Genomic DNA, 15,270 nt, shown 5'->3' on the forward strand with positions numbered 1-15,270 from the left:
TCTCTCTCTCTCTCTCTCTCTCTCTCTCTCTCTCTCTCTCTCTCTCTCTCTCTCTCTCTCTCTCTCTCTCTCTCTCTCTCTCTCTCTCTCTCTCTCTCTCTCTCTCTCTCTCTCTCTCTCTCTCTCTCTCTCTCTCTCTCTCTCTCTCTCTCTCTCTCTCTCTCTCTCTCTCTCTCTCTCTCTCTCTCTCTCTCTCTCTCTCTCACTCACTCACTCACTGCATCTTGCTTTCTATCTGAGTGGTTTCCATTTCCCTTCAAGACCTTTGCTTGCATCCACACTCTGTACTGAATGCACCTGTGAGCACCACATAAGAGTCACAGCTTTGACCCAAAAACCCATGCTTCAATAAGACAGCAAAAGTCTGAATCATATATACCAAGAAATCTCTTATGTAATCTAAAGTGAGTGAGTAATACAATCTTCTTTAATGTTATATCTAGATAATATTACCAATTGCTTATACCATATCCTTTCAGACAGGAAATGAAATAATAAAGTGTTATGGATAAAATATCCAGACAGGATTGTCTGTTTAATCATTGTGAAGTAAGGAACAATGCAACAGTGATCTCCAACAATGTACTAATACAGCCACAGATAGTAAAGGGGGAGCTACCATTACAAATGGTAATAGCAAAATGTCCAGATGGTTGATGAATGTCATGGTGCGTATCGTCATATTTTCCATCATCACACTGAAAGAGATAGATTATCTGTTAGTTGGATAGGAACAGACTCAAGCTGAATTCTGACTGTGGCACAGCTAGGGCTGGCTGCTGTTTTTTTTTGACATTTTATCAATATGTGTGCCAATATTATACACTGATGTTCAATAGATACTAAAATAAAATAAAAAGTATAACTCACTTTGTTCATTTTAGTTTTTTCAAATGTTAAAAGGTTGTAAAACATTTTTTTTAAATGTTTAAACAAACAGCCATACAAGAATGTTGCCTTATTACAACAACCTAAATGTAACAAAATGATTATTTGAACCAGGAACTATCCAATCAAAAAATATGACAAATGAGTTTGAATCTGAACACAAAATAAAAGTCAGCCTTAATGTTATTGAGAGTGATACCAATAGTCAGTCTGGTGTCACTTTATTAACTCAAATCTCAGTAAAATTGAAAAAAACTCTGCTGATGAAACTCAGAATTGAACAATAAAAACATGTACCTAGCTCACTACAAACTGTAAACACAATCACAGCATCAAACTGTCAGGAGTTAGAGCATACTGCTTGATGAGGGCTTCAGTGGTGTTTACAATGCTAGCATGATAGCATCGCATCCTTAGATCTTGCACATTGTTAGCGACATCACAACTCTACAATCAGGACAACACTGTACAACAGTGTGAGATAACCTGAGATTTATAAACACCTGCGTGCATGCTCAGTGTGCCTTGTGTGCGCTTCTTTGTGTCCCTCTAATGTTGTGAATGGCTGCGGGCTGTACGGGTGTCTGTCTGTGTGTGTGATGGTGGGTGTGTGTGTGTGTGTGTGTGTGTGTGTGATGGTGGGTGTGTGTGTGTGTGTGTGTGTGTGAGATGGTGCATCTAGAAGTGGCTGGGCTTCAGAGGAAGATTTGTGTTGTCCCTGCAGCCTGAGAACAAACGTTCTGTTTAGGACTGCCTTAGCAATGATGACCAACACCCTCAAACTGCAGAGCCAGACGCACACAGATGGGGCTACAATGGAGGCCGTATGTTGCTGTCTGTCTGTGTGCGTGTGTGTGTGTGTGTGTGTGTGTGTGTGTGTGTGTGTGTGTGTGTGTGTGTGTGTGTGTGTGAATGAATACATGTGTGTCCTTTTCACCGTCTTGAATGAGACCGCCTCACTCACACTCGCACACATTCAAACACACGCCCATTTTCTTTGTTTTTTTAAGACAAGCAAGGGGGAGACAATCTGGACTCTCGCTCGGGTTTCCTGTTTGGGACTGGGGACTGCGGATCCATTTAGCTGCTGGGTGCTGGGTGCCGCTGTCCAAACACAGCGACATGCTGTGTGGAGCTTCTCAAGAGACCCTATAGTGAGAGTAGGACCACGCCCCTGCAAATATGAACTCTTCCCCAGCCCGAGAGCAGCCATCTTGGCTCTAAGTAAGACGCGCTGATAATAGAACTATGAGTCTAGGTTGAGGACAGTGTGAGCAACCGGACACCTAAGATACAAACTGAGAGGGTGAAGAAAGGATGCGAGGCGGAACACTAGAGATGCATCAATCTGCTTTTTTGGGGATTTGGACCTCTTCTGAAACCGATACTGATTCCGATACCAGAGCTCTGTTCTCTTCATTATTATCATCATCATCATCATTGTTGCTGTTGTTGGTTTTATGGTCAAGATCACATGAGGCTGTAGTAAACCACACAGCACTTTTAAATATACAAAAATGCATTAAAATTAAAGTTAATTCCAAAGCCATTAAGATTTTTTTTAAGTTGTTTTGGAGGGTTTCCATATAGTAGTTCAAAAGCATAAGAATTCCAGGGAGGAAAATGTGTACATTTAAAACTCCAAAGGGAATATTTTTTTCAAATAAAAGTGTAAGGACTGTGTAGAGAAATAAAGATCTCCCCTATCAATAAACCCAATAAAAAAAGTTTTTTAAAAAAATCAATCAATCCCATATCCAATAAGTGGATCACGGCAGTATCTGCACCTGATACCAATACTGGATCTAATCGGTCCCATCCATCTCTACTCTGCACCCCTAGGTTAGTGTCTGTTAGGCCAGCCAAACTGTCAACCATCTAGAAATCATAGCAAGCAGAGCGGCTAACAAACATGGAGGAAGATGTTCCCTTTTGTAAACACCCACAGGGTTTGTGTTGGTGACGGCGCTCTGACAGGCAGGAGAGCAGCGATGATGTCAGCGCCCAAAAACCTGTCAGTGTGTGTGTGCCCACGCTCACAATACATTCCACTGACTGAGTGACAACCAGCAAACACACACACACACACACACACAGTCTCTCACACACACAAGTCGACAGGATGCATGAAATATTTAGACACGAGAGGAAACTACACTGCACCGCACAATTCCTGGTATTCTTATGATCGAGGAGGACCGTTCATTCTTGACACGTAGCCAAATGTTTCCTGTACAGCTATTTAGTGAGAGCAACAGCACAAACGCAGTTAACAAATGACATCTACTAATACTGACGTGGTCTGAGACCTTGGTCCCTTATTGGTGAGTGTGTGCGTTCAAGAGGAACATCCAACATATAATGCCATATTTAAATCTCTCTCTCCATCTCTTTCGGAGCTTGGCAACAAGGTTTGGGACCTTAACCAGAAGAGGGTAACACACTATCAAATGCAAAGACTTTTCTTCTTCTTCTTTATTGCATTGTTGAGAGGAGCCTGGGACTTGTAATTGTTAATGTGCATAAGACAAATAAACCATGCTGAATCTTGAATCTAGTGTACAGAAGCGTACTGATCTAACTGCAGAGGTCTGAGGTACTTTTGGGAAGTAAGAGATGATGGAGGAGCGAATAATTCCTTTGCAACTTACTGGAGATGGGTTTTTTTAAACACAACAACACCACCATGCCTCCACCTGGAACCTTTAGCATTAGATAAGAGCTACTGTAAAAACTGCTAATGTCAACACTTATCATCACCCTTAAGTGTTTGTGTTTTTTTACGAGGCATTGAAGCCTTGATCATCCTTTAAAAAGCCATTGTGGCTTTAATGTCTGGGTCCCAGATGCTTTTTTTTACAGGCTTTTTGCTTCGCTCTACATTGCAATTCAGGCTAAGGCAGGAAGGAGAGAGTTTTTCTGCAGCGTTTGCAGTGTCCACGTCATTATAACATCCTGTATTCACGCACCCCCCCCCCCCTTCCCCTCCCACCATCACTGAAAAAAAACATACAAGATGCAATACAGTAAGTGGGTTCATGATTTAGGTTCCCTCCAGAAGCAAAAGCCCAGTCCCATGTCTACTTTTAGCCGCCAAGGGCTCGGGAGGGATGTTACCATTTTTTGCCTCTTATGAATAATTCATATGCAAAAAAATCCACTCTGAATAAAACACTACCACGTTACAAGCTGCATGCCTCCATCGGATTGGCGGGTTGAATATTTCATGATTGAACGGGCCATTATACTGCAGAGATCTAGGCCAAGGCTCAGGCTAAAGGGAGGGAGAGGGGGGGCTCAGATAACGGTCCAAACCCCCCCCCCCCTGCCAACACAACACAAGGGGAACAGAGCTCCGGAGTCCTAAAGGGGGCTCAGGGAGGGGCGGGCAAAGCCATCTGGGTTAATCCACACAAAACACAGACAAAGAACAACAATCAGCAACACCTCCGAAGAGAGAAGCATCGATTTCTAGTTTAAAAATGCACGCCTAAAATCAAGTCTTTAGCTGCAGGAAATCAGCAAGTTTTTCGTTGTCTGACGTTGTCTCAACTCAGTCACTGCAAGGGACCCTGCAGGCTGCAGCCACTACACTGACAACTCGCTCTGTCCTGCACGCTTTCTGTAAAGTTCTGCTTCAAAATAAATTAAAAATAAATAAGCCACCGTTAAATGGCAACACTTGTGACAATTTGTCAATGAGATACAGTAGTGAAAGATGCATCTGAAACTGTGAAACGGGTGAATAAATAATATCCGAATAAATCCGTCTTAGGTCACAGCCGACCCAAGCAAGCCAGCCAGCCAGCCCCCCCTCCCCTCAGTGCTAGCCCGGCTAACGCTAGCTATTAGCAAATAAAGTTAGCTCAAGTTGGCTGTCATACAGTAAGACAGTTTGTTTTGCTAAAGCTACAACGTGTCTGTAAGTCAAGCATTGCAACGGAGCGGTCCCTCCACTGTGTCGTCCCCGTCGGAAATGCAGGACGCCAGCTTGACAGGTTAGCATTAAGTACACTAATCCCGTGAGGCCTGCTCGTCCCCGGCCCAAAGTGTACGGCTTACTCCCAGCTGCCGGTGCCTAGCTTCGGTCAGTAGTGACTGGCGGCCCAGCCCGTCCCCGCCTCCCTCCCCACCTCCCGTTTACCGACAGCTAATAATACGCCGTTAAAAAGCTAGCTAGCAGGGCAGTAGAGCTAACTCAAACACCCACCTCGCTTGTCGAGGTCGTAAGTGACCACCAAATAGTAGTCTGCGAGCCTGGCCATCTTCGGAGCTCAAGGCGACGGGCCTTTCTCGTTAATTCCTCTTCTCTCGTTGCCGTCAATAGTCCATGTACGTCCTACCAGCGCTAGATACATCACGGGCGACGGTAGCATCCTTCCAGCTGTACCCCGCCGCCATACTGTCAACTCTGCCTTGCCCTGACAGCGGAGAGCCGCGAGTCTGCGCACTGAGGGACTACCAGGGAGGGGCTGCTCGGCAGGAATGTCCCATGCGAGGAGCCAAACCAGCCATGGGGCCGAAAGTCTGACCAAAACCCTATAATAAAACCCAACAGTACCGTCACTAGAAGGGTGAAAGGTGGTGACAAGTAGGAGCTCTAAACTGATGGGGACCCACAAAAATTCAGTGGGATTGCTTTACTATAAAACGGGCTTACAAGAGCCAATATTATATTGGGGGAGGGGGCAGAATTGTTCCTTATGCAACAGTGTCTCAATGGAGAACAAACTGATAACAAAACAAAATGTAGGCCTATTATCCCACAAAGACCATTGCTTGTCAAAACTCAGACATTTGATTGTGCCCGTATTAAATATATTTTTATTTGAAAGGCATGGGTTGTAGCCTTTAATTCATTTTAAATGATTTTTAACATGAGAATTTGCACATCCAGCTAGGGCTGCAACTAACGATTATTTTGATAATCGATTAATCTGTCGATTATTTTCTCGATTAATCGATTATTAATCGATTAGTGTTTTGGTCTGTAAAATATCAGAAAATGGTGAAAAATGTTTATCAATTTTCCAAAGCCCATGTTGACGTCCTCAAATGTATTGTTATGTTCAAAACACACAGATATTTCAGTTTACTGTCATAATAAGATTAAAGAAACCAGAAAATATTCACATTTGAGAAGCTGAAATCAGAGAATTTGGAAATGTTTTATTCAAAAATTACTCAAAACGATTAATCAATTATCAAAATAGTTGGCGATTATTTTAATAATCGATTAATAATCGATTCATCGATTAATCGTTACAGCTCTACATCCAGCACACTTGGATGCAGGAGCATAAGATAAAACTACGTTTGGAGGAAAGAACAGGTCCCACACTCTGGTCTAGTTCAGCATCACCATCATTGAGCCTAATAACCAACGTTTCGGTCCTGTTTGACCTTCTTCAGAAGTCATTAAGTTTTAATTAAAAAATTAGACTAAATTGAAGTCCCATCCCAAAGCATTTTCAATGCAAGTGATTGTGGACAAAATCCACAGATCTGTTTCAATGCATTTTAAAATGTAGCTGCAACCAACACAAGGCTTTAGTAGGCAATACAAGCGAGTAAGCTCTTTTTATATTTTTGCCTCACAAGAATAACATTCAAGACATTGCAGCCCATTCATACATTGGTTTCTTGTTTGTTATTATTTGTGCATGTGATGTGGACATAGCTATAGGAAGACATGCTTGGGTTAGAGTCTGTAAAAATTCAACTGCAATATGATGTGTTGGGGCTGTAACCACGTCTTTGATGAGCCTTCATGTAGATATTTAGCTCCCGCTAAAGCTTTGCTTGGGAATGAGTAGACAGAGCGATGTGTTGGAAACATGGGGTCATTTAAATTTGCCACGGATTGATTACTTTAAGTCTTATATGTCCCAACACACAGAGCTGCAGTGCCAAACCACTTTAGTTCATGGAAAATCTTTTTACAACTTTAAAAAAAAAATGTAAATTAGATGAATTTCACCAAACTGCTTTGGCAGCAGTTGCATTCTCTCAATCTGATTGCAGCCTTTGGTAGCATCATAAAATATAGCGGATTGTCAATAAAGTCGTTGAACCTTTGGCCGTGAAAAACACTTGAATTGTGCAATGTGAAGCACGAGAAAACCTTGGCATGATGGTGCTGGCGTGTCACTTCGGATGGGCAGATAACATGCCAGTGTGTGGGGATGTGTGGACAGATGGGCCCTGATGTCCACACATCCGCCGTGTGGCCCGTCCTTGGCTGTCAGCGTTGTGTAGCAGCCCTCCAGAGAATTCCCAACACTTCCTGCACCGAGACCTCTGACCTAAAGTGCTTATCACTCTGGGGCTGAAAAGCAATCCCGAGCATGAGATGTCACATTTTTTCTTCAAGACCTTTGTTTTCCCAACACTCAGCTAACAACTAGTCTCCCCTCCTTTTCTCCCACAGTTATCTGACAGCGAGCAGAGGACAGCTGTCTAAACTATGTTAACTGGAGATAACATGCATTTAAAACTGGTTTGTGAACACTGTTTGTTTTCAGGTACTGTATAGTCACATTGAGGGGCAATGCTGCGTCTTACAGTTGAAGTTAACTGTGGCTCAACCTTGAACCACACTTGACAAGTCGCCAGGCAGATAGACAAACAAACGGGTGAGAAAACAGAGATAGGCAAAGACAAGAGCAGCTCAGTCTCTCCCAGACTCTCCCCTCAGGACACGGATACGCACACACAGTAATGAAGTTGCCTTTTCTAGACAATCTTGTGCTTTGTTACCGCCACTAATGACTTTAAGGTCACCCGTTGTTTTTTCAACACTAATATGGGTCCCCGCCGGTGTGTCTATGACTAACAAAGTATGAACTTTTTCACCGCCTCCACTTTTTTGAAAACCTGTGTTCACAAACCCCAGACAGATTTATCTCCCCTTATGATGTCATAAAGGGAGAAGCCACGCCCCCTCATTACCTATCTATCTTAGCACTAACTCTACCTGTGATAAGCACACCCCCATATAACCCTGAATCTACTGTAAACGATTTCTGTTGTTTTCTCAGTAATATTACTGTAATGTCATCAGTTTCTAACAATAACAGTGCAATACTGTACTTCATTTTACAGTATATTTAAACTACTGTAAAACAAATTACAGTACCACTGTACTACTGCAATTTGTTTTACAGTATAGTTTTACTGTGGTAGGAAATACATCAACTACTGGATAATTGTTGCCAGTAAGTTACTGTTAATTTAACATTAAATTGTTTACGGTGTTGGGGCGCCCTTAGCTCAGTTGGTAAGATGGAAACCTGTCCTCTAGTTGTTCCTCAGCAAAGTGATGATGCACAAACTCATGAGGGTAATGAATGTGTGTTTTGACATTTTAGTAATCTGTTGCGTTATCCGCACACACGCAGCCCAATCAGAGCACAAAGCCAACTCACTGCAGGATGCAAAACAGCCATGTGACTTCCTGTCGACTAACCCACAGACAGGAAGCGGTTTTGAAGGCCTCTCGCACATGGCTGCTCTTCATGAGGCTATCGGAGCAGTGCACTTCCCTTCGGCTCTGGTGAAGCGCGGCACATGAAAACGCTTGGTTGAGCAGGCTTTGCACAAGTTAAAGTTTCATTCCCCCCCCCCTGGAAGCAAAGCTGTGTTTTTCACTTGTTGCACTCGTGCAGGTGCTGTACTACATGCTGTGGTAACAGACAGACAGACAGACATCCTTGTCTTGTGTATCTCACTGCTGTAATATGAGCTGCTCTGTTTCACGTGTCAAAAGGCTGTGTGGACAGTAAACAGTTGTAAATCCTGATGTGTAACATGTGATGTGACCGTGTCAGTTATTTGCTGTGTTTCATTCAAGTTTAATTTGGGGGGAAAAGCATTAAATATAAATAAGTGATCCGGATGAAACATCATTTAAAGGGGTACCACAGTGATTTCATACTTCACTCTCATAAACATTTGGGGACCTGCTAGAGATAGCTTAAAATAGTATTATTATAAACAAAGCTGCAGAAGCTTGAACAATCAGAAAACTTTGTATCCTATTGATGTTCATCCATTACAAAACTGCATTCCACTACTAGACTCTACTAAAAACTTGGCTACAACTCTTCAAGTAAACATATTTTTGTATAACATAACATTTTCATAACTAAGCAAGGAACAATCAAAGTTAAGGTTCAAATTTAAAATGTAATTTTTATTATTACATGCATGCATAATTAATTAGGAGTTAAAGGTGGAGTAAGGGATTCTGAAGAATGCTTATTGTCAAAATTACTTTTTTGAGCGCACACACAGAACAGACAGGTAAGAGGATCTGCAGGAGATATTCACTGATTTTGAAAAAAATATATTTTGACGACAAGCATTCCCCAGAATGGCTGACTCCACCTTTAAACTGATACTGTAATCTCAGTTTAATAGCGACCTCTGTGGCCACAAGTGGTAATGAAGGATAGTGACACTGAGTTTCCCAAAGCTGTCTTAAGCTATTTGCTTTGAAGGTGTCATCATCATATGACCTGACTGAGCTAAAACAAGAACAGCAGAGTCATATAGTCAGTGAGCTGGCTCTATTAATGTGCGCAGCTACAGCCATATCTAGCTTGCTATTAGCGAACATTAGCTGCATCTGATTCGCTAACCAGCCCCTCAGTTCATACAGGGCTCCCCATGCCTAGTCATTAAAGTTGCCACCTGACTCTTGTCTTTGCTACCAAGGCCAAAATGACCTAAACCTGATCCTGACTGGGACCTCTGACCTGAACCTGCCTGCAGATTTCCCAGCCCCACTCTGCTGCCATGAAGACTTGTACAACTTAACTGCCCTGCCTGCCTCCGTTTGCCTTTGGATTTAACACCTTACTGCCTCGAATTAACCAGTTGGGACATGAAGAAAACATTCACAAAATGGCATTAATTTGAATATACGTATACACTGTGTATATATGATTGATTGATTGATTGATTGATTGTGTTCATATACTTTTTTTTTCATCTGATCTGCAACTTATATGAGTGAACAATGCAGGTTTAACTCATTGACACCGGGCAGGGATATCAGTGGGATATTTTAAGCACAAGGAAGCCATCCATTTTGATAACATCTATTTGTAGGCCACTGAGCATTACAGAGCGCATACGTACAGGAAAGATGGTAGTGGGGTTGTTCAACCACAGACGTATTCTGGTATAACTGCATTCATCACAGGCAAACTGTCATGAATACATGTTAAACATCTTCATTTTGATTTGAGGAGGTAATCAGTTGTCAACATTGTTTTTTTTCTAAACTCTGAAGCATTTGAAGAATGTGTCATTGCATTTCATTCCGAAACCATGGACATCAATGTGCCGCTATAACTGCAGATTTAGTCCAAAAGTGATGTAGGGTGATCACAGTCAGGAGTTTTAATTCATCAAGGTGTTGGCTGGTACGGTTACGGTTAAGTTTTCCCAGGACAAACTTGGAAAAAAAACGTCTCTTTATGGAACTTGCCCAGTACTACTGCCCTGCACTTGTCATATTGAAAATGAAAGTCCAAATTTGGAAGATCAGTTTTCTGCTGTGTGATTTCTGGGAGCTCGGCTCTTATCAGCCACTTCTGTATTTTGGCCATCATCTTTCCCACACTGAAACCCAATCCCTCATTTGTCCAAAAAGCTGGCAGAGCACTGTCCTGTTAGCTCCCTCTCCTCCGTGGTCCCCTCCCACACACACACACACAAACACACACACGCACGAGCGCACACACACACACACACACACACACACACAAACACACACACACACACACACACACACACACACACACACACACACCCCACTTGCACTGGTAAGAAGCCATGCCAAACAAACTGGACGGGAGACAACAGGGCCCAGTCAAACAAACTCGGTTGTGCAAGCTAAGTCATGTAAATAAAGTTTACTGACAGCAAAACAGTGGGAAAATGTCCCCAAAAATCATTCTTCATAGAGCTGTATTGGTGACTTGGCAACAATTATTGAAAAATTCAAGACACGCCCTGATTATGTTTGTTTTTTTGTCCTCCAAATATACTGATAAATGATATTTATTTTGTATTTGGGAGGTTAACTCTGGGCTGTCCTCATGGGAAGCATCCTGGAAGCATCACAAGAAATGCACTTTATGCAAGAGATGCTGTGCCATGTATTTTGTCTATGTAACATGAGGTTCACTAGGGGGCAGCAATCTTTAGAATACCGCACTGTGGGTTAAACCTGAACCAGTGAGACATGGTTGACTCAAATTCACTACAAAATAACAGTCCACAAATAGAGCACAGCACATCACAGTACAGTACAGCACAGTAGGTGTTAAGACAGATATTACAGTCACCTGAGAAAAGCTACCATTTATGTCTGTTATCTCTGACTGTGTCACTTATTTGTACAGAGGGAGGAGGAAGTAGAGGAGTGCTCCATAAGATGGGATCTATTTTGCTGGAATCACAACTATATAAGGATATTATAAAATAATAAAAGATCTACACTACAGATAAATAAAATTACAGGGTATATGGTTTATGTATTTATCACATTAAAAAAAAAGCTGTATCCAAAATCTGATCTGTAAAAATTGGACTCAAATATGTTGTAAAAATGAAAGATATAGATCTAGATATGCAAATGTATTCAAAATAAGTTAGATATTGCATATTTATCCAAAGATATCTGAAAAAGTCGTAATTAAAAAAAAGAATGTAATGTCAGTAATCAACTGGCAAAGTTTCATGATGAGATCTACAACTTAAACATTTTACCCAATTCACCTGCAGTGTCTTGCCTTAAAGCAAACTCAAGTATGTACTGCCAAAATAATAAACTATGAGTATGATGAAATAAAAGCTATACTTTATCCTTTACCTGTTTGCTGTTGAGTGTATATATACCATGTGGATGTACAGTAACTTGCCGGAGGTCCAAAGATCCACCTACAAACTGATGAGTAAATCAACCATAAAGTGTAAAGTATAATGAAAACTAAGAGGTGAGTTCAGTTCAGGACAGTTACTGACAATTCAATCAGCTGTGTGGCAGCAGGTGCAGACATTACAGGTTTCCACATTCCAGTTACACACTCACTGGCCATGAGACCCAGTAAAACATTTTTATATCCCAACCAAGTCAGGTGCTGTGTGGGGTAGCAAAAACAAGCTGATGTTTAGATAGACCAGCTTGTTCAGTGAAAAACAAGAGAAAGCAGACGTCAGAGTAGGTCATCCTCTAAGCGGCAGGTGTTGTGTGTTTGTATATGAAGTCCTTCTGCTCTGCCACTTCAGATCACATTGCCTCTGCTGGGATGAGGAGTTCAGAGCACAGGACACTTCGGCATCAAGCTGCTGTTTATGTGCTTTTTCACATCAACCCCCCCAAGAGCGCATTTCAACACGTGATAGGTCTGTTTACAACAATTAAAAGGATCGGTTAAGTCAAATTTGAAGAAAACAAAAAACAAACTAGAACTACCTACAGCCAATTTCAGTAGACAAAGCTTCAAAGAAGCTACAATATGGTACAAGGCAACTGCGAACTGACAAAATGTAATCTTGAAGTAACCTTTGACCTCCAATATCTATTCAGTTCATCTCAGAGTCAGAGTTGACATTTGCGCAAAGTTTAAAATAGAAACCTTCAAAGTGTTCATGAGATAATGCGCTCACTACGTGAGGTCACAGTGAACGAACCTTGACCATTTTCCCTCTATTATGTAATAAGTTTGTATTTTACACAAATTGAAAATCCCAACAAAAGCATTCTTGAGATATAGCGCATTGAGTACTGTCCGGCATATCTTCTTTCTCTTTCTCATCAACGACGGAGACTGGAGACCACAGTGCAGAAAGTTCACACCGTCACTAACACATGAAGACTGTATGGAGGACACAAAAGACAATGTCCTCCTGCATGTATTGCAGATTGGCTTGGTCTTAAATAGGCCTTCCAGCAGCTTTGTTCGGCTTCGTGGATGCCATGCAATTGTTGGATGTAGAAGTTGACTTTTACTGTAAGACCAGCGGCTCTTCAAGTGCTGGTATACAGAAAATTCCATAAACAGCAACAAACACCATACGTTCTGCCCCTAAAGTGAACCTCAAAGCATGTGAGAGTTTGTCCCACTGCCTATTTTGTTTACTCAACTCTTACAGCAGGCTATGTCCTAGTCCACCTCAATCAAAACGTCCACAAAGACAAGACAGAGGACAATCACAATCAAAGCAAAGGTCCCTCCACTCTTTGATCATTTGACTATATGCCCACCCCCAAAAAAACTTTCCTTGTTGGATGAGCTTCAAAGCCGCAGACGGAGGCTCTTTTAACAACCCCAAACTGTGCCGCGTTTGTCGGCCCTGCGGAGTACACACTCGCGTTCGCTAATTGCATGCCTAAAACAAAAGTAAAACCAGTGTACTATTGAGAGATCAAACACTGGCGGCAAGCTCTGTGTTCAGAGCCCAGAACAGTATTACATAAACGGGTCAGAGTCAATGAAGGTGGCCTCTTTCCAGGCAGGTCCAAGTTCCAAGTGAAAAATGGCTTTCTATCAGCTGTCCGTGTCGGTAAAATGATTTATGACCATTGTGTCGACTCATTCAAAAGGCCACATCAAAAGATAGCTACCCTGTGCGCTGTGGGAGAAGGTCCATATGCAATGTTCAATATGAATGAGTCCACCCTAACCCTAGAAAGCAAAAGGTCTATGCAGAGCGCTAAACACTAGGGCAGCCGGTCGCGATTCACTTGTTCAAATTTCCGGGATTTATCTACGTAAATCAATCCGGATTTTCCATGTATGCAATGATGCAACGTGCCCAGGCACGCTCCGGCCATGCCCCCACCTGCCTGCTCAAATCTGCCTGCACCCCGTGTTCTGGAAGGTAACCAAACACAATGGAGTAGGTTTGGCAGGAGGGGGGCGAGGGGGCGGAGAAGGACGAAGCCTAGTGTTGACAGAGAATGCTGAAAGCCTCAGATGAGGGGAAGCATTTCCCGAAAATTTACTTAGTTTTTTTTGCTGTGATTCGTGTCAGGTTGCTCTATAGGAGTCATTAAGAAATAATAGGAGATCTTTAAGAACAGAAAAAAACAAGGCTTATGATGTCATAAGGGGAGAAGCAATGCTTCCTCATTACCAACCTAACTTAGCACTTCCTCCACCTGTGCTTAGCCACAGCCCCAGATCCACACTGAATCTAACTCTAAAATGGAGCGTTTCAGACAGAGGCTGAAAAGAGGAGATTTAGCACGTGAGAATGGCACTGTGAGAAAAACTGTATACAGGATTTTTAGGACACTACACCATGACAACAGTTTCTATTGGACAGCCAATAAAAAAATTACAATTTTGAACCTGAAAATGATCATAACATGTTACTTTTAAGCAAAACCGACCGTCCAAACGATTCTTTCATCACATCCAAATCTGGATTAGCGTGTCACTGGCAGGTCATGCCGTGGCTCTAACTCTGATGCTATTAGAACTACATTGGATGATCAAAGAGAGGCCTGAACCCAACTGTAAGGAGATAGCAGCCAAGGTGAAGAAGCTGGCAACCATCGCCGATGAAACTGTCTGAGCGAATATCGCTCACGTAGGCAGGGATCACGTAGCACTGTGAGGCTAAAATCCTACTAGAGCATTTTACAGCAGGTATTTAAGATACTTTAAGCATTTTTTCACTGATGCAAATCATGGATGTGTAATTGTTTGATGCTTTCATAATGCTGAATTATTTCTTAACTCTACCTACGTAGATCGAAATTTATCTAGTAATTGTAAAAAATGTGTTTACTTTAATCTCAAAATTATGACTTCAATCTCAGATTTTTTAATAATTATTAAATCTGAATTTTGAGTTTAAAGTCAGACTCAAATAAATTATTCAAGTGGACCTTATCCTTTTCCGTAAACCCCTTACTTTTAATATACAAGTTTCAAATGTTGGAAGCAAATATATACCGATATAACAAAATATTTTAAAAAATTTATATTTTTTATAAGAGTTGTGGTTGCCCCCCCCATCACTGTGTTTCCAATCAAATTTGATTTAATCCAATTCTGGAAATACCTTGAGAATAGTGTTTTTCTCGCAGGGTATTTATATTGTGAAAATGGGACTCTAGCTCTATGACTGGAATGGAATGTCTGTCTGATCTTGAGTTGAAAATCCTCCCCTTTACATCTATACTGCATGTTCAGTTTTTTGGTGGAAGCTCGTGTTTATTTAGACGCCTGAAATGGAATACCAATCATTACATCCTTTACATTCCTCCTTGAGTCTGGCTCTGCTTGTCTTGCCTCTGTTGTCAATTCTCTGGCATTTTCAAAGTATTGCGTATTTTCCATCACTATACTCTATTAC

The 15,270-nt window shown here is 41.7% G+C and overlaps 1 protein-coding gene across 5 annotated transcripts in view; it reads right to left on the reverse strand.

The window, feature by feature from the left end:
• The window catches only part of sbf1 (SET binding factor 1), a 69,052-nt gene extending 63,763 nt beyond the window's left edge, over window positions 1-5,289 (reverse strand). For all 5 annotated transcript variants that reach the window (XM_080051126.1, XM_080051123.1, XM_080051122.1 and 2 more), the window contains exon 1: window positions 5,099-5,289. In XM_080051126.1, coding sequence (XP_079907252.1) covers window positions 5,099-5,153 — 55 coding nt within the window. In that variant the 5' untranslated portion in view covers window positions 5,154-5,289. The remainder of the gene's footprint in view (window positions 1-5,098) is intronic.
• Window positions 5,290-15,270: the final 9,981 nt, after the last annotated feature.

This window comes from Ammodytes marinus (genome assembly GCF_949987685.1).
Source record: "Ammodytes marinus genome assembly, chromosome: 22".
Taxonomy (NCBI): Eukaryota; Metazoa; Chordata; class Actinopteri; order Uranoscopiformes; family Ammodytidae; genus Ammodytes; species Ammodytes marinus.